Raw genomic sequence first — 19879 nt, forward strand, 5'->3', positions numbered from 1 at the left:
TTGCTTTTAATTAGTCTCACAGAAATAATTAAATATGACCTTAGTGATTGGGAACAAATTAGAGGTTTTTCTGGGGTTTCTGCATTTCCAGTTAAAAAAGTAAAAATGAAACTGATTTTTAGAATTACTCATGTTTTTGTCAAGAAGTTAATGTATATCAGCAGATGCATCCTCAAGGTGTGTTTCATCCTTTCTTCTGCTTCACATAAAATCCTAAACTTGATTAGGCCAGGAGACACATTCCACATCATATTGTTTGCTGGAGTGAAAAGAAGCTTTAGAATTTTTTAACTGAATGACAGCTTCAGATAACCTAGTTGGACTCCAATAGTATCTTAGACCACTAAACTCCATCCACCAACCTGCTAATCTCAATGTTATTGAGCTTCTCAAGCTGAGTTGACCAGTTGTTGATTGGTCTTGATTGACAAGATTGACAGTCTTGTTGGTAAAGAAACTTTAAAATGTATTTGAATAAGCTGTCTGAACCATAACATTTTGTTGCTTTTAATTGTGCTTTTCCAGTGTCAGGTAACGATGCTAGACTTCATAAATCATTTTAATAGCCTTTATTTACAGAGTGTGTTACAAGCAACAAAGAATTTTGTTTGAGGTACACCATTTCTGGTAGATTAATCACTCTTTTGTCCCACAAATGGACTTGCAAATTAGGAATAAATTTGACGTGGAATACACCTGAAATCCTCAGAAGTTGTGTGCTGTATTTTCCCAGCGCACTGCAAATTAAAATGAGAAGAGCACTTGTGTTTGCATTAGGAATGCTGAATGTCAACAAGTATTATCAATGGGTGAATCTCAGAATTTAATTCTTTAAAGGGCAGAAGGAAGCGGCTTTAATTTGCTTCTCCACAAGCACCTGGTTTAAAGATTTATTCAAATACGTAATGTTCTTTTAAGAACAAATCAAGATCACTTTTACTCTGCTGGACAATTCTGATGGTTAATTACATCATTATCCAGATATAGCTTCACTGTAAGGCTCAGGTTTGCTAATTCCCTTTGCTTAACATGCTTTTATTGCTGGGAAAAACTGGAGATCTAAAGGAGCTGTAAATCATAAAAGATTTTCTAGAGGTTTATTGCACAGACCATAAATTGGAAGAAACATGGTTAGTGAACTAACAAAGACAAATTTGTTAGATAAATTACTTTTAATAAAACACATTGGCCTTTACTGAGAAACTTTACCAAACTGTCAGATAAAGAAAACATATTTGATTTATATGGTCATCCTAGTCTTAAACACCGAACAGGAAGATTAACTTTTTATGACAACTGATATATCATTTTTTCTCATTACAACAGTAATTTTTAAACAGTCTTTTATCCTAAAAATATGCTATGTACATTAAATAATAATATAGATGACAGTAAATATATTTCCAGTTGGAAAAGAAGGAGTATTCCATAACTGTGACAAAATGGGAAACTTACCAGCATGTTTGGTTTCTGCCCTGTTTCCAAGAAAGTGATACCACACCTTTAAACACAAGTCCTCAGGACTGCCATTTTGACATATGCTAGTGCCAACAGAGGTAACATACTGCCCTCTTTGAGCACGCTGCATCGTTGTGCCAGACTTTAAGTAGGTTATGTGAAAGAACAGTTGCTATTTTGAATAGCACATCAGAGAAACTTCGCGACAGAATCCCTGAGACAGATACGAGAGCACGCATGTTCAGTTCAGCAGAACTCATTTAGTAAGGGATCCCACAGCCAGTATGAGATACCATCAGTCAGTTCTCCTACGAGTTTGCACAGAACCAACAGCTTTGAAGCAGGCAGTTTCTTCTACATAGTTCACACATGCTGACATTTTTTTGTTTCAACACAGTTAAAATGAGTAATTACCTGTGCATGTGTCTATATTGCCTTTGTGAAGTGTCTGCTGCTTGAAACACTGAAAAGGTACACAAGCCCCAGCACCTATTTTCTTGAGAATCATGTCATTATGAGGTTTCTTCCTTTACTGAGATGTTCTTACATTAGGTACTACATGTCAGCAAACATAGCTAATAATACATCCCCTTTGCTTATGGCTAATGAGAACTAGAAGTTTCTTAAATAGATTTGAGTAAAGGATGTCTCAGCAGCTGAAACATACTTCTGGGAGTAATAACCATGAAGTTGTTCATTTTGCAGCTAACATTTCTTTTTCCTCATGTATGAAAACAAATTAATTTGAAAAGTAGTAAATATTTTACATACCTTTCATAAAAGTAGTAACTTCCTGTCACAGTGAATCTGTGAGGATCCAAACCCAGCAGCTATGTAAGAATACTCCTAGTCATTAGCTTGTGAATAATCCCAGAAATAGACTTGGATGTGTTAATATATCTTGCTGACTCCAATGCAAATTAATATTTTCTAAAACAGAAATCAAGAAAAATAAGTTTTCTGACACTTAAAGGCTAATAACAATTATGTTTAAAACACTTTATTGAAAACACAGACAAAAAGAACTGGAGACACATGTCTATGTATCTCATACGCTAGATCTTGTAGAGCAGCACTGCACCTTCTGAAGACCGAGTATGTATCTTGGCTTTACCAGACAACTATTTCCACACGTACCGGTAAGTGGGGAGGTGTAATTGTTGCTGCTCTGGATAAGACAGCACAATCCTGCAGAATTTTTAATCACAGCGGAAAAATAAGCTTGTTACAACATGAACACGACTTAGAAGACTTAGCTTACCTCATAAGGTAAACTAGGTGGAAAAATATTTTTTGTATTACTGTACGAAAAGAAGCTGTAAATGAAGCTAGATTATTAGGTAATTCTTCTGCCATGTGGAGTAGTTTTGAAGCAGTGTTCACCTTGCTTCACCTAAGTAAAGACCTAAGTGAAACCACAACACTGAAATCCCTAAACAGAAGGGTCTTGCAAACGGAGGATGCCTGATTTCAGATGGTCCCTGTTAAAATTCAGTCTTTTTCCCTTTGTAAATGATGGGAATTTAAGGGAAGGACATTGCTATTCTGAGCCATTCTGGCCTACTAAAATTTACTAATTTAAGAGAAAGGCTCCCCTTTTTTTTTTTTTTTTTTTTAGGAACTTCAAGGCTATTTGAAAAATTTCCAGTACAAATTGTGATTTCTGTCAGGAAGCAGAATTAATTTAGCCAAGTTGCAAGTCCATACCTCCTTGTTCCAATTTGAAAGTTCGTACCTGAACATTAAGAGGTACAGTTGTAAACTTGTGAGACTCTTGAGGATCTCTGATCAGAACGGTTTACCTCATTTTTTTTGTCTAGATACCGTCGCTAAATTTTGATTTACTAGAATTAGAGCCCCCTGTAATAAATAAACTTGCAATAAACTAAGCTACAAAAAAAAAAAAAAATAAAAAAAAAATAGTGGGCACTTTTTAAATTGGGATGAAAAGGTGGTGAAAGACTCCGTCACTGGAGGTGACAGCAAACGCTGCAGCGCACCCTGATCCCCGCTCGCCCCAAGAATACCATCTGCTTCTCAGCTCAGTAAGAGACGGAGGCAACACGGTTCACGGGCACTTCAGAAAATACTGATAGTTCCCTGACATCTGCAAACACCTCACAGAAGTGGGGATTTTCCTCTTTTAGCTCTCTGAGCCAGGAAAAGCAAACCCAAACCCGAAACTAAAATCGGAGGTTTCTATCGCAACGGCCTGCTTTAAGCCAGTACTTCGTGCCCGGCCTCTCAGTTTTGAGACGCGCTCACAACACTCGGCTGTGGACCAGAACTGCCTAGCCCGGGCGCGGCCCCCTCAGCGCCGCCGCGGGGACCGGCGGCGGGACCGCTGCGCCGGCCTCAGGCGGTGGGCCCCCGCCCAGCAGGGGCAAAGCGCTGCTCGCCCGCTCCCCGCCGGGGCGGCTGGGCGAGGTCTCGTCCCTCCTCGCAGCACCGCGGCCGGGGCTCGCTCCGGCCGTGCGGCCGTAAAGCCGCTCCGCCCCATGCCAAGGGGGTGCGGGGGCCCGCACCAGGTGCGGCGGGCAGAAGGCGGGAGGCGGCGCCCCGCAGCTCCCCGCCGCACCTCCCTCCCGCCCCTGAGGGGAGCCCCGCCCCCCCGCGAGCCCCGCCCCGCCCCCTCGGCCCCACGGCTGCCCCAGGGGCCCGAGCCCGCCGGCGGCAGCGGCCCGTCCGCCCCAGCAACTGCCTCGCGCCTGCGCAGTGAGGCCCCGTGGAGCCGGGCACGGCCGCCCGCGCACCGGCGCGCCGGCGCAGCGCGCCCCAGCCGAGGGGGCGGGGCGGGGCTGGGCGCTGCAGATGGTGACGTCACTCTCCCTGCCCTCCCGTCGGCACCGCCTCTGCCCGGCGAGGGAGGCCCGGGACTCGCCGGCTGCAGGCGCTGCCATGGCTGCCATATTGGGGAGGAAGTGAGAGCGAGAGGCGGCGGCGGCGGCCAGGAAGGAGCCCTTCCCTTTTCCCTTCTGCTGGGGCGGACGCGGGCTTCCCGGCAACGGCGCCTTGCGAGACCCCCGGAGCGGGCCGGTGTAGAGGCAGCAGCGGGTGGCGGCGGAGCTGAGCGCCCCGGAGGCGGCGTTGGCCTAAGATGGCGGACCCGGCGGAGTGTAACATCAAAGTGATGTGTCGCTTCAGGCCCCTCAACGAGTCCGAAGTGACCCGTGGCGACAAGTACATCGCCAAGTTTCAGGGCGAAGACACCGTCGTCATCGCGGTGAGGGGCCGCCCCGGACGGGAGAGGCGGGGGATGCGCCGGGGGGGAGGGGGTGTCAGGGGTCGGCGGGGTCGGACGCCGCGGGGATGGGCGCGGTGTGAGACGAGAGGGCAGGGCTGAGGCGCTTGGGAGCGCCTACCGGCGGGGACGCCTCGGGAAAGGGGGTGGCCTTTTCGGGCGGGGGGGAAGGGGAGGGGGGCAGGCCTGGTCTGGATGCGGGCAGGGTGGAGCGAAGGGAGCTGGCGGGGGCAGAGGTCCCCGAGCGGCGGGCGGAGGGGTTGTGGGGACGCGCCGGGGGGGGCAGGTCGGGAAGCCCTTGACAAAGGCTCTAGCGAAAGGCTGCGACTTGGGGCGTAGCGTGAGGTTTCATTGCCGAGCCCGAGCCACAGGGCACGCTTCGGTATGCCCACAGAAACGCGTGAATTACGAGGTGGAGAGTAGCACCGAGTCCTGCAGTGTGTCCCCCGGCTAGGCTGTCCCTGGCTGTGCGGACCGTGATGAGTTTGACCGCTAAATAAGTGCTCAAAATGCAGCCATTGGAGCTGCCATCGAAGTAATTGTCTACAGAGAGTTTTGGGGGAAGAGAACGCAGAACAGTGCAGGCTCCAGTTCATTGGTGCTTGTGATCTGTAAATCAGTCTTTGGCTAATAACTTTTTTTTTTTTTTAGTCAGAATAAACATCATTTGGCTTGTTAAATGTTTGTAAATGTATATTAACTGAAGCCACCTTGCAAAGTATGAGACCTGTTAAAAACATTCTGGATGTTACAGGGAAAAAAGATAATCCTTTCCTTTTTGTTCATTATGTCATATTTAGCTACTAAGCGGAACTGGGCTATAAAATTAAAGTACGGTAGTTTATTGCCTGGTTTGGTTGGTATTGTACAAACACAGTTCATTCCCAATGTTTGTCTTTTTTTTGCTAACTTTTAATTTGTGTTTTCATGTAAATACTTCTCTCTAGGGACAGCGCTGGTTCTGTGTTGCTAAAAGTAACTTAGATGTCAGTTATTATCTGTCTTCAAATTTTGATTTTTATGTTCTATTTCTTGAGGCTACCAGTAATAGCTTATTTGCACAGCATCTGAAGTTGAAGGAGGAGAATAATAAAACCTTTTTTAGTATGACTTACTAAATGCTAGTGCTCTAGTCTGTTAATATTCAACTGAATCTGTCAATAAAATATGGAATTCCATGAGTGTGGAAGCTACAAGAATGATAGCATGCTTGTGAAATGAGGTAATTTGGGTTTGTTTCAGCTGGCAAGTTATTATCTTGGAGTACATCTCTTCTTCCTGATGTTGTACAGGTAAACTCCTCAGAGTAAGGAACCAAACCTGGAAAATTGAAAATTTGACTAGAACAAATGATCTCACTTACATCAGTGAATACCCATTCATTGTGACACTACATATTCTGTTTAAAATCCATAATTAAGTTTAGAAACTTTGATGTTTTCTGACTTCTTAGAAATAAATTTTCCATGTGTTCTTTCAGTAGTTCTAGTCTAAAAAAACCCCACTTATGCTGTTTAAATACTCCCTAAGTATGCTTTAAAAATATCTAATATATAAATTGGGCTAAGGTGGTACTGTGTCTGTGTAGAAGCCTGATGGCATGCTCCTGAGGGGGATCATGTGGGGCTTTCTGCTTGGGGTTGTGCCGTAATGTAGTGTTACAGCTGTACTTTAGTGTTTTCTGCATTGGTAAAAATGACAACAAAAAATCCTTTGGTGATTCTAGGTCCAGGACTTGCTGTGTCTGACTTTTGGGGAAAAATGCCCCCCAAAACTATTAGGTTGGGTAGCAGCGACAGTATTTGTGTTCTGTTTTACAAAAACTTAATGAAGGGTTGATACTCTGTGATTTTGTTTTTATAATGGTGTATATACGACAAGATCAGTGTCCTCAAAGGTACAACTTAAAGTAATTGTCTCAACCGCTTAGAGATTTAACTTGGGTTTTTAAAATTTTTTTTAACAAGCTGAGTGAGTTTTTGAAAAGTTATGGTCCTTCCAACCTGAGGCTCTAGCCGGCCACCTCTTGTGTGTTGGTGTTGCAGAATTGTCGGAAGGAGGATAGTAACAGAAACAGTCCTTCTTGTGAAACAGTTTCTAAAAACATTCCTCAGTAAGGGTATGTTTGGTTACTTTCAGGCTGTTTGATTTCTGTCCTTATTGCTACATGTCATACTGGCTGCCTGTTGAACAGTAGCTGAGCCACTTTGGTTTTGGGGGTTTTTTTATAGCAGCTTTCTCAGCTGTCTAAATGGCTTGCACCTTTTGTGTGTGTCTAGGTACACGCTGAAACAGTGAAGGCTTCTTTAATAATACATGGGAGTTTGCTGGTGATGCAGATAAGAGGTGAAAACTAGGAGGTGGTGGAAGCAGAGCTTACACTGGACTGCAGACTTCTCTGTGGAGAAGGGCGGGGAGGGAAACCCTCCTCCTTCCTTGAGGAGAGATGACTTCCCTGTCATCTCTGAGCTATCTATCCTCCCTTCTTTTCCTAGCTCCTATGTAATTACTGACATGGTTGTCTTTCTGGACAAGTGAGTCATTCTAATTTGGTTTAGATAAAATATTTGTAATTGCAGCTAGTGTCTAACAGCGATTTGAGAGGATATATGGTCTTGGACTATTTTAAAGAGCAGATTTTGAAAAACTACTGTCTTTCCACAGGACAAAGCTTTTTTAACTAGCAAAAAGCTTTTAAATTATTAATTAAAGGTGGCTTCTTTCCATTTTAATATGTTATTAAATACTTTTTTCTACTGGCTCTTCCTGTTAATTGAATATGAGGGGTTCCTTGAAACAGATAAGAGAGCGACTTGTTGTGAGTATATGGCTTTTATGTTAAACATCATAAATGTACCTGTGTATAAAAATTGACAGCAGTTTGCTCATGGATTTCAGGCTTCTGAGTAAGATGAAATGGAGGAATAGAAAGCTTATAAGAAAGGAGATTATTTCCTTTGTTTTTAAAAATGTAACTCTACTTGCAACTGAGTAGATAGTTCTGCATTTCTATACTGTCTATGCGTGCACCTCTTAAAACTGTCCAAAAGGTAAGATAAATTACTATATACAGTGACACTCAAGGATTTCGGACTGAAGCCTAAACTGAAAATAGTACTGTCAAATGACTCGAGTAGTGAGGTGTTATGGGCAGTCACACAAATGCGCAGTATCACACTGTTGTCCAAATGTTTCTAGTAACGATCATAGTATATTCCTTATCTCTATGGCTTTTAAGAAAGAATTGTGGCTACCTACTTTTGTATTTGTTTGGACTATTTTTTTTTGTATGTAATATGTAACCCATGTGATCCTGGAAAGAGCTTGAGACATTTAGCTTTTTTTTTTTTTTTTTTTTTTTTTTAACTTTTCAAACTAGTATTGGATAGTAGATGAGAACAAAGTTAGGTTAAAGTTAGAATCAAGATCAATTGCTATTACTGCAGCTTTTGGCAGCTGATCATTCAAAAAGAAATGCGCATTGCTAAAAGAAAGTCTGTGCTAGACTGTAAATGCAGGAAGCAAGGTGCATTCTTTAAATATTTTTTTTAATTATTTGCTAATGTGAAGGAAAGCACTGTTTAATTAGAAACACATGAATAAAAATGTTTCATGTCTACAGTGCAACTTTAAACACAAATTAGAAATGGTGATCTGTAGCTGAAACAATAGTATTCTTTCAGTGTTAGTCCCTACTTTTTTTTTTTCTTCATTCCATGAATTGGTGGATAATTGATGTCTTTTTCAGGTGATACTAGTATGATGATTTAACAGAAAGCAAATATTATAACTTACAACGATGTGTAAAGGGACATCTATACTCCCTGGCTGCTGTACCGCTTGCTTAGAAACACCTCACTTATCTCATAGTTTGTTCTGAAATTCAATGACCATTTTTATGCCAGCAGTGCTTGCTTTTCTCTTTAGAAAAAACTTTTTATTAAAGTAAAGCTTGGCTGAAACTCTTGTTCCAAAATTCCTCTCTGTTTTGGTACTGGAAATCAAGTTTCTAGTCACAGTTTTTTAAAAATACCTTAGTCCTCCTGTAACAGTAAATAACTGCTGTAGATGTTGATGCTTGAGTTGCAGTATTTGCACAGAAATAAGAAAGATAGGGCAGAAAGAGATGAGATCTACTAACAGTTCTGATTCAGTTGTAGTTTTGTATGTGTAAAGCTGGGACAAGAAGAAAATCCTTTCCCCTTATCCTAAAAATAAAATGCTGGTTTGGAACAGTGCCTCTTCACGCAATCACGGTGTTGGACTCTGTTAGGTGTGTCAAAGCAAGAATACCTTAGCTTAGTAATAGGATGAACTGAGTCAGGTATTTGACATCATACTTTCCAGAAATTATTCAGTGTGGGATTTTTCTTTTAACAATTTTGTGCTGATGGGAAGAATGTTCTTTAATGAAGATGCAGAACTTAAAGGCAAGGTAAGACCATTACTTCAGCCTCTCACTGAGAATAAGCTAACCATGGGTGGGTATAACTGTTCATTCTAGCAAAAAACAAGAGCATCTGGGTAAGTTGTGATAGAAAAAAACACTACTGATTTTTCAAGTAAATTTTCTCTACTGACTTTGCTTCAGATAGTAATGCATAAAAATTAGGTTGAACTCTAGTAATCTTGAATTTCCTGTATCAGAAATAGTGTGGCCAGCAGGACAGGGGAAGTGATTGTGCCCCTGTACTGGGCACTGGTGAGGCTGCAGCTCAAATCCTGTGTTCAGTTTGGAGCTCCTCACTGCACAAAAGACATTGAGGTGCTGGATCGTGTCCAGAGAAGGGCAGCAAAGCTGGTGAAGAGTCTGGAGCACAGGTCTTCTGAGCAGCTACAGGAACTGGGGTGGTTTATTCTGGAGAAAAGGAGACTCAAGGGAGACCTTATTGCTCTCTACAGCTACTTGAAAGGAGTTTATAGGCAGGTGGGGATTGGTCTTTTCTTCCAGGTAACAAGTGATAGGGCAAGAGGAACCAGCTTCAAGTTGCACCAGGGGAGGTTTAGATTGGATAATATGACAAATGTCTTCACTGAAAGGGTGGCCAAGCATTGGAACAGGCTGCCCAGGGAGGTGGTGGAGTTGCCATCCCTGGAAATGTTTGAAAAACATGTTGATGTGGTGCTTAGGGATATGGTTTAGTGGTGGACTTGGCAGTCCTGGGTTAATGGTCTGTCTTGATGATCTTAAAGGTCTTTTCCTATGTAAATGGTTCTCGGATTCTGTGAACCCTATGAATAACTAATTGTGTAGTTTACAGAAAGTTACAATGATAAAAAGTTTAAAAAATTATTTCTGTGGAGATACCTGAAAAGTCCAAGAAATACTTAAGGTTAAGATTTTGGTCTGGTTACGACTGCAGGTTTTTGTGTAGTCCTCGTTGAAGGTACTGACAAAAACTAACTTTTCCAAAGAAACTCATGCATGCTCCAAATCTTGTATAATTTGGACTAGTTGAGCATCCTTTTATAAAAGGGTATAATGGGTAACTAGTCTTGAGGTTAACTGCAGAACTATGTACTTTAACATAAACCCTTTATTAAGCTTCAGTTTTAACTACTGCTAAATCATGTTGGCAGGTGTACTTTTCTGAGGGCTGTGAGGGTGCTTGCAAGGTTTTTGCTGTGGGACCACGTCCCTTCAGTACAAGCAACTATGGGAGCTGGAGTTGTCTTGTGGTTAATGACTGGCAGAACAAATGTTGAATTCTCCTTGTTCGGAGAGAGGAAGTCAGAAGCTCTGCTTGTTTGCTTGATATTTTGTGTTGCTTATAGGTTGTATGTGTTAAATTTTTATTAGGATTTGAGCAATGCTTCCTGAAACTTCTGGAGTATGTCAAAGCAGCATCATATCACAGTAGTGATGCTGCTGCTACTGCTATTGTGGACACCATGTGGTAATGTTGCTTGGACTTTTTGTGTTTTCATAATATATCTGAATGTTTACTACTTGGGGAAGAAAAGCATCTGGTATAGAAAAAATATCTGACACTTTAATCTTTCTTGATTAATCTCTTGAAGGTAATGAGGAGGCTTTCTGGGGCAGGGTAATCTGTAATACTGTTTTAGCTTTGTTTACAGCAGAAAGTAGACTTTAAAAAAGAAGTGGTAAGACAGCATTGCAGATGTCAAAGATGTGAAACCATGCTGAGTGGGAGTAACTTGTATTCTTAAAACATAATTATCCTGGAACCTGCTTGGGTAAACCTACTTGGTTAGATGCCGATTCAGCGATGATGGAACAAGGACCTGCCTCTAATGTAGATTTCCATAGGTGTGCTAAATGTACTGTGACCTGGGAGGAGAGGGAAATTACGTAATTGGATTTTTGAGCACTTTGAAGTTGAATTGTGGCTTCACCTAGGAAGATATAATGCTGAGGGCATGTAAACAAATGCTCCACTTTGCACCTGCAGGGGATGGAGAAGTGACAAGTTGTATAAGCAGGACACCTTGAGAGAATTCTTTTGGCCAGACTTGGGAAATTTTGTGCGTATGTTGGTAGCAGTTGTTAACTTGAGGGAAATTGGAATTTGTCATGTGCCTAGCAGATTTCACTGTATTAATAAACAAGATCAGTTACAGGTATTACTGTCCAAGTGAAGTTCCTGCTGCTTGGTTTTCTATTCTTATTAGTCCATGGCACTTTTAATATGTACTATTCTTTATATTAACATTTTGTAGAGCAAAAGAGACTAATTATGAGATATTGTAATTTGGCTCTGTTCTCTTATGAAGACATTTAAATGGTAATTGGAGAGTAGATAGTCCTAAAGTATTCCATGTCTGTGGATTACTCAAATTAGTAAACATAATTTTCCTTTAACACAGATAAAGAATAGTTCAATTCAGTCAACCTTTGCTTAGCAGAATTAAAGAAACAACCCAAACAAACAAAAAAACCCTCAAACCACTCTAAACTCTGTTTAAAAACTTAGAGAAGGAAAGCTCTCTCAGAAACTGCTGCAGATACCTGTAGATTGTGGAGTGATTGCAGACTAGTGCAGGTTGGGCCTGTGGTTCTTTCTCAGCAAGGTATCTTCCTGTACTGGAAACTAGGCCTAATTTTTTTTTTTTTTTTGTTAAAGTTGGATTTCTTTGAAGTAAAATAAAAAAATTACTGTTTGGCATCAGAAGTATTCTATAGTAATATGTAAATACACACTAATATATGTATATACATTCAAACACATACACTATGCAAAATAATGTTTGCATTTTAATGTACTTTTCTGTTTTCATAGCTGTCATGCTCTGTTAGGAACAGCAAAGATCAGATATGTTGGGATCTGTGAGAAATAGTGAGTGTTGTTTAACAGTTGCTGCTTAGACTGTCAGAAGATCATATCCAGGAATTTTCCCTAATTCTTCTAAAATCAATGTAATTAGAATACTTGTAATCTTTTTTTTTTTTTTTCTAAGCAATAATTTGGAGGAGAGTTTAAACCTTAAAAATACAAACACACAGATTGCTGATGCTGTACAGGTTGTTTGCAGTGATGTTGAACACTCACTTTTCTCGCTATGTTTTTCCATTGTGTAATGTTAAATATGATCCTCCAAAATAGTGTTATTTCAGTGTATATAAATTTGCACTTGAGCATGAAACTTACCTGAAAAATGTTTTGTTATGTACATGGCTTGCAGTGTGTAGTGTAGCCGATTGATATTTTTGAAGTTGGAGGCTTTTTGAAACCACAGCTTCTAGCGAGAAAGAAAACTTATAGCTAGTGTTATCTTTTCTACAGTGACTTTTTAATGTAACATGTTCTCAGTCTCCTTTTTCTTACCTCAGGGTTACCTGAACTTGTTAGTTGTCTTCTGGTGTATGTAATGGCCTCAGTTCTAACCTGCAGAACATAGGAATTTGAGGTATATTTGAAGCTAAAATGAGTAATAGAGAAGGCTTGTGATTTCCCTGCTGTGAAACAAGCATTCTGACAAACTTCAGCACCTTAGGGATAGTTTCTGCCTTGTGGTTTCTTGAGTGTATTTACACAGTGAATGCTGTAATTATTTTTTCCAAGAGGGAGCTTATCCACCTGCATTCAAGCCTTCTCAGCAGATAGATATGTGTTGAATCTGAAAAGCTTTGTTTGGTGTTATGCTAGATGTTATTAAAAGACAAATGGAAGTCTGGGAAGGGGAATGGGGTGGGTGGATGAAAGGTGGAAGCTATACTGGTTTCTTTGCCAGGGAGGCATTTCCAGAATATCCTTGGGGGAGGCTGATAATTAAATTTAGGCAAAATGGAGCACTTAACAGTTGCAGTGAGTTTAGCAATGGTAACTGACCTGGGTCCCTTGTAAATTTTGCGTAGCTGTTTGGCTACATACAAAATCAAGCTCTGAAAATGCTACAAAAGTTTGAACTTCATAAGATGAGCAGAATAGTTAATGTCATAATAGATTGTCAGCTGCTAGAACTGCATTATGAAAGTGTCTTCTTTAAAACAAAGCAAAAGCCAGCATTCCTTTCAAAAAGCTATGTCAGAACTTCCTCTTACAGTGTCTTCCAAAATGAGTCTTTTGTGAAAGGTTCTCTTCCTCCAAACAGACCTTTTTCTTCTGCTTATGGTGCTTGATTTTAAGGCTGTCATGTATGGGGAAATGGTTCTTGTGCTGACTATAGGTGATCTGAATGTTTCTTTTTGGTTTGAGGTTTTCAACAAATACTACCAAGACAGGTATTCTGTGCGGTATGGTATAAGCTGTTTTTAACAATTTGGGTTTACCAGAGTAAACCTGCTACCAGAGTAGACGAGAATAAAGGGTTCTTGGTAAGCCAATGCCTAGTCTGTACATCCTTGTAAATCAAGTAAATTGAGGTCATGTGGCAGAGTAGTTTTGGAGAACTATTTAGATTGTACTTTGAAACCAAATATACTTAATTCAAGGCCTTACTTGTAGGCAAGCATGTGAAGATTTATGCAACACTATATAAGCCGATTTCCTTGCTACAATCTTCAAGTGCTTAAAATAAAACAAAAGATCGGGCTGAGACAGTATAGGCTACTTCTAAACCATAAGAACAAACACCTTCCAGTTCTGCTTCCAACATCTGGTTTATTTAATAGCTCTTCTGTGTCTTTTTTTTTCCCCCCAGTCCAAGCCATATATATTTGACCGTGTATTCCAGTCAAACACATCACAGGAACAAGTATACAATGATTGTGCTAAAAAGATTGTCAAAGGTAAGGTGGAACAGCAATTTTAACCACAAGGAAATGTCTTGTATTTGTGTGGATTTCAATGTTGAAAACTGATACTTCTGTTGCTCCTATTTATCTTCTGAATGTTTAGTAAGAGCCAATGTGGAACACATCTCCTTAAAAATCATCTCATAATTGAGCTGATACCTTAAGTCATTGCTTAATCTACTGTTTTAGTTGATTGCAACATTTGATAATATTTACCTGTAATGCTTGGGGGTTTTTGTAGTTCCCTGTAAAACATTGTGTAAAACAATTTGTCAGAAATTAATCAAAAAAGCTCTTCATATGTAGGTTTATTTGTTTGGGTTTTTTTCCACCCTCAAATTTATTGGTGAAAACATCCTACATAAGTTTGCTTGGAGGAATATAAGAGGAAGGGAAACTTGTGAAGTCATGTGTATGCTACAGATGTGTTCTAAGCTTGTTTATTTAATTACCCAATTTAAGGAGGATATTTTTTATTGTGATTTTTTTTTAGCATCATAATTAAAATTTTAAACATGAGTTATTGCTGTGCATGTCAGGGTGTACAGCTTCTCCAAACTTGAATTGTCAGAATTGACCTAGTAACTTCAGAAAATCAAGTCTTATGACAAAGAAGGTTATGTCACAGTAAGTTGTAGTAAGCACTTGGCTAGTTTGCTGAAAATAAAATTGATAAATTTCTTGAGGATATCAGCAGTAAGGTCTAATTGACCCAACTTTAACAAAGTCTTGTCAGAAACCCCTTAAATATCAACTACGAATGACCAGAGAAGATTGGGTAAATGTAGGGGGTTTTGATGGTTAGAAAAGTGAATTGCTGTGGAAATCAGTGTAGCACCTACAAAATACAAATACCTACCTAACACAAAAAAAAGTATTTAACCCTTTAATGAGTAAAACAGTAATCGGGTTTAGTTAGAAACTGGAGTTAACTAAGAATTGCAATGCTGCCCCTTTCCTCCATCTAAAAATCTGGTTTCTGTTTCCCTGTGTGGTGTTTCTAGGTTGTGCTATGTCAGATGGCAAATGAGCTCTAGTGGTGGTACAAGTGGATTACTAGTATAATGGAGTGCAAAGACTTCCCTATTTGGGGTATCTCATGCTTGGTTTTGGAAAAGTTTGCTTGCAGTGTGTGGTTCTGTAGTGACTGACTTATAAACAAACCAACCCACCAGCCCCTTACCCCTCAACCTAAAACTTTGGGTTGGTTCATTCTTAATTTGAAATATAAGCTTATGGCCAAAGGTGCTTGAAACTTCTAACATAGCCCGTTCTCTTCACAATTGGACAATTAAGCTTTCCTGAAGGTAGAAGGTATTATACAGTTCTAGTGTATGGTTTCTTCTTCTGAGTTATCAAATGTTATCTGGTCAGCTTGGCAGCTGGATCGATTTTGGTTTTGTTCCTGACTCTGAAGTCCTGATTTTTCTGTTTGAAGAAACAGGTGCTTCTAATACAGTAAACTTCTAAAACATAGTCAATGATGACTTAATGCATTAGAAGAGGTAGAGAACACTTTCCCTCCCCCCAGCTCTAGCACAGAGTTCACAAACACTGAATGATGTAATTTGCTGAACATTTTAAGAACTGCCTGCTTGCATTCCATTTCATTTGGCTTAACTTTAGAAGAAGGAAGTGAACCCTAATGAAAATGCTCTTTCCCTTTAGATGTACTTGAGGGATACAATGGTACAATATTTGCTTATGGGCAAACATCGTCTGGGAAGACACACACTATGGAAGTAAGAAATCTTAAAATAATTTTCCTCTTAATGTCACTGTCTTCTCTTTTCATCATAATACCCTTATCTTTCTAGAAATAAGATGTCTGTTTTCATCTTGCAATTTTAATTTTCTTTCCCTTTCCGTTGCAACATTTTGATACCCAGAATGCTTTTTTAGGATGGAAAATGGCAGTCACTGTATTTTTTCAGCCCTCAGTAGTGGGATGGGAAACACAAGAATAATGTTATTAGTACATTTTGAATTTTAGTGGTTTGGGAGATTATTGAGGCTGTTCTTTTCACTCCTGGCAAATGCTGGGGCTAAACGGGTGATCAAGACTTCCCTTTATAGATAAAGTAAGTGCTTTGTACCTGTCAGAATTTTAAAACTAATTTGTCTGTTAACTGTTTATTTTGCCTTTGGATACTGTTTGTGATGTTGGATTCAGTATGAATGTCTCATTTTATTTTTTCTTCTTTTAATAAGGGAAAGCTTCACGACCCAGATGGAATGGGTATTATTCCAAGAATAGTGCAAGATATTTTTAATTATATTTACTCTATGGATGAGAATCTTGAGTTTCATATTAAGGTAAATTTTTCTTAATTGTTATATATTTAATCTATATTAAAACTGCAAGTATTCTATGGTGAAATGGATGTTCTGTATCAGTTTCAAGTGCCTGTAACTTGGAAAAATCTAAACATGAGTTATTTTTGAAGTAACTGACTCTTCTTAAAGAATTACGTTAACACTTTAATCTTGTTTCATTAAACATTGATGGTAGCTATCCTGATAACTTCTGGCACTGCTGGTAGTGTTTGAAGCTTTTGATCAAAATAGTTTCTTCTTAAAGGTGTATTTTAGTTCAGCCTTAAGGACTTGAGCTAGTTGTGGTATTATGTGAGAGGTCATAATAATCATGCTGGATCCTTCTGATCAAAAAGACAATTATTTTTGCTTTCTGATGCTGTATCTTTATTCCTCTTCCCACTTCTAGGTGTCATATTTCGAAATATACTTGGATAAAATAAGGGACCTTTTGGATGGTAAGCCTTTTATTTATATTGAACATAGAAAATAATTTGCTCTGCAGAGTGATATTAAAAAACCCAAAAACCTTACCATGATACTGAGATGGGTATGCAATATGCTAATAACCTATACGTGATAAGAAACTGGAAAAGCATGGAGCTAATCTATATCATATTACTAAAGCTGCAGTAGTGGTTCTTTCGTGTATATTAAATGTCTTATAAAGTGTTGCTGAGAAATAACATCTATGGCTTGGACATGTTGTACACAGCTCATTCATTTTGAAAAAAAATCACACATACCTTAGCTTTAGATCTTTTTCTCTTCTAGTTTCAAAGACCAATCTTTCTGTTCATGAGGACAAAAATAGAGTTCCCTATGTAAAGGTGAGCATCAATCTGATACATTTTCATCTTTTGCTCCTCTAGTGTACATTTTTTACTTCTGGCTTGTTGGTGTGGTGTTTTGCCTTTCTTTTGTGTGTTTATTTTTTTTTTTAAAGGGTTGCACAGAGCGTTTTGTATGTAGTCCGGAAGAAGTTATGGATACTATAGATGAAGGAAAATCAAACAGGCATGTAGCAGTTACAAGTAAGTATTATCTTTTTGTCTCCTTTTAGTGCTTTATCAGTTTGCTTGTGGTATGCCTCAAAAAGTAGGGAAGGCAAAAATAGTCAGCTAAATAATTCAGGTTTTAGAAAGGATCTAGCATAAGCTGTTTCAGCATATGTTTCAGAAACAAGTATTTAAATTCATTTCTTGTGAGATGTTGCTTAGACTTGGATTGAAAGGAGGAAGTAAGTGATCAGTGAGGAGCTCTGAATCATTGAGGAAAAAGGTGTAGTTCTGTGTTAGCAGTAGTGCAGAATCCCAGATTTGTGGAATTTGTTTCAATTAGCCTATGAATCTCTTAAGTGAGGCACTGTGGCTTGTCTACAGTTTGGCCATCTCTTGCATATTCTAAGAAAAGCTGTTCAGGATACATATTCAGACATGCTGCAGATTTAAGCAGCATTCCAATGTCCCAAGCTTTTTGCCCTGTGGCATGCAACTGAGTTGCAAGAAGCCATGTTGTAGGTCTCTGAATTCCAACACGAAGCAGGATTAGGAAATGACAGAGGGTTTAAAAAAACCAAAAAGGATGCTTCAGTTCTTAATGACTGAAGTGACTGTCAGAAATCTCCGAAAGCCAGTTTGAGTGTGAGTTTCACAGTCTTCCTGTGTCTAGTTCTTTATTCAGGAGAAGAAAGAATATACCGTCATTAAGAAAATAAAATGTTTTCTTCTCAATCCTTTGGTTAAGGATTGAAAATAAAAACATGATGTTCCTTTTAAGGAATGACTCAGTCCTGCACTTTCACTTAATTGCTCCTAGGTAGTAAGGTTCTGAACTGGGGAACCAGACCAAGTAACAGAGAAAGAGCAGAAATTTGGGTAGGAGGATATTCTATGTTGAGCTGCTTCTCTGGCATCACTAAGCTGGTCCTTTTAGGCCTGTGAGGGATTTATGGTTAAAAGGAAGAAACGGGCAGGTGTTCACATTCAGATTGCAGTCAGCTTAAATTTTGTTAGTTACTGAATTTAAAGAATGATTTTAATTAAGTCTTGTTTACTCTGCGTATTTCACAGCAGAGCGGGCAGTAGGTATTTCAACGAGCAAGGGCTGAAAGGTTATGGCCACCTAGTTCAAATTTGCACAAAAGGATCAAATGTGTTACGTTGTAAATACAAAAAAGAATATGTTCTGGTATCAGAATGTAAATGTGCTTTCTGTGCTAATAAAGTAAACTAAATGTGTGAAATCCATAGTTGACAGGCTAGCAAATCTTATCAGTGAGCTTATGTGATATTAATAGATGCCTAAGGGAAACTGGGTCTGTGTAACTCAATTAGACAATACTATTGGTTTTACTGCTTGTAGTTTAATAGTCATTGAGAGCTTATACAGTTTCATTAGCTTTAAATCTGTCATGTCAGTGTGTGAAGATACTGGGGTTTTAAGTTGGTTTTGTTGTACAAATGTTTTTGACAGTTTATGTTTTGGATTATAGATATGAATGAACACAGCTCCAGAAGTCATAGTATTTTTCTTATTAACGTAAAACAAGAAAATACTCAAACAGAACAGAAACTAAGTGGAAAACTTTACCTTGTGGACTTGGCAGGTAGTGAAAAGGTAATTCTAAATTTTTCTGCTGTGGAAAACTCTGGTTGTTCTTTACAGTCAAATATTTTAATACTAGTTGTTCACTTGTCATCTCTGAAGCATTTTAAATTTGACTTTGAATGTGGTTTTGGAATCCTAGTCTGGGTTGGCTATTACATATTACCTCTTCAAGCTGACCTGCATTTCTACAGTGAGGGTTTGTAAATATGAAATAGGTGGGGAAATAGGCTAGACTTCAATCTCTGTATCTGTGAGAGCAAAAATGTGTACAGGTGTGTTGGCTGGCCATATACTGGAATAAAGAGGTACCACTACATAAGAAAACTCAGATATTATACGTCCATAAAACAAGTTTCTTAGTTTGAAATTCTGATTAATATTGTTGAAATGACAGCTAGCTTTCCTGTGTCAGTGTCTTAAAGCAGTGAAGGAAACGTATACCATCTTGCTTATTCTGTATCACTTCTTAGGGACTGTAATTAACCTTTTAAGAGCTGGATTTTTGCTGGGTATTATCTTTGCTTCTGGGTTTATACCCATCTTTGTCTCCAGCTTGCTGTTGTCTTTCCTCATGTCATTGTTTGATGGCCTTGTCTCTGATACTGTGTTTATTCAGAAATGTTTCTTAGTGATGGTGGGTTGTTTTGTTGGTTTTTTTTAAATGAGAATGAAACTGAAAGCGTTGCAGTGAGAACAAAGTTAAAGGACTGCGTTGCAAGTCTCCTTTCTCTGTAGTTTGTTCCTTTCACTGTTTTATTTCGAACTTTGCTTTCATGCGTTTCCCAGTCTTTTTTAATTACTTGAGGCTCTCTGATGCCTTGTCTTGGGTTGGTTTAAACACAGACAAATAGAATTGCTTAGTTGTAGTCATGATCACAGCTTGGTGAGAATAGTAAAGGAGGATTACAGAACTGTAAGTCAAATTCTGGCCTTGCGGCGGAAGAGCTAAGGTGAATAGAATGGTGTCAGGGCAGATTTTTTTCACATTTCTGCTGATATCTGCTTAAGTTCCTGGAGCACTCATGTAGGTCAGACTCAGCTTCTGAAATCTGTTC

The 19879-nt window shown here is 39.3% G+C and overlaps 1 protein-coding gene and 1 long non-coding RNA gene across 3 annotated transcripts in view; one reads left to right on the forward strand and one right to left on the reverse strand.

The window, feature by feature from the left end:
* Window positions 1-554: 554 nt before the first annotated feature.
* LOC129735984 (uncharacterized) lies at window positions 555-4027 on the reverse strand. Its single transcript, XR_008732031.1, has 2 exons — window positions 2230-4027; window positions 555-737 (listed from the first exon to the last, which is right to left on the reverse strand). It is a non-coding gene; the product is annotated as an uncharacterized LOC129735984 (long non-coding RNA).
* A 270-nt stretch (window positions 4028-4297) lies between these two features.
* The window catches only part of KIF5B (kinesin family member 5B), a 37154-nt gene continuing 21572 nt past the window's right edge, over window positions 4298-19879 (forward strand). The window contains exons 1-8 of one of the 2 annotated variants that reach the window (XM_055708251.1): window positions 4298-4681; window positions 13805-13892; window positions 15567-15640; window positions 16110-16214; window positions 16624-16672; window positions 16989-17044; window positions 17161-17248; window positions 18709-18833. In XM_055708251.1, coding sequence (XP_055564226.1) covers window positions 4556-4681; window positions 13805-13892; window positions 15567-15640; window positions 16110-16214; window positions 16624-16672; window positions 16989-17044; window positions 17161-17248; window positions 18709-18833 — 711 coding nt within the window. In that variant the 5' untranslated portion in view covers window positions 4298-4555. The remainder of the gene's footprint in view (window positions 4682-13804; window positions 13893-15566; window positions 15641-16109; window positions 16215-16623; window positions 16673-16988; window positions 17045-17160; window positions 17249-18708; window positions 18834-19879) is intronic. The other variant, XM_055708252.1, reaches the window with a different exon arrangement.

This window comes from Falco cherrug, chromosome 4, assembly GCF_023634085.1.
Source record: "Falco cherrug isolate bFalChe1 chromosome 4, bFalChe1.pri, whole genome shotgun sequence".
In the NCBI taxonomy this organism is placed as follows: domain Eukaryota; kingdom Metazoa; phylum Chordata; class Aves; order Falconiformes; family Falconidae; genus Falco; species Falco cherrug.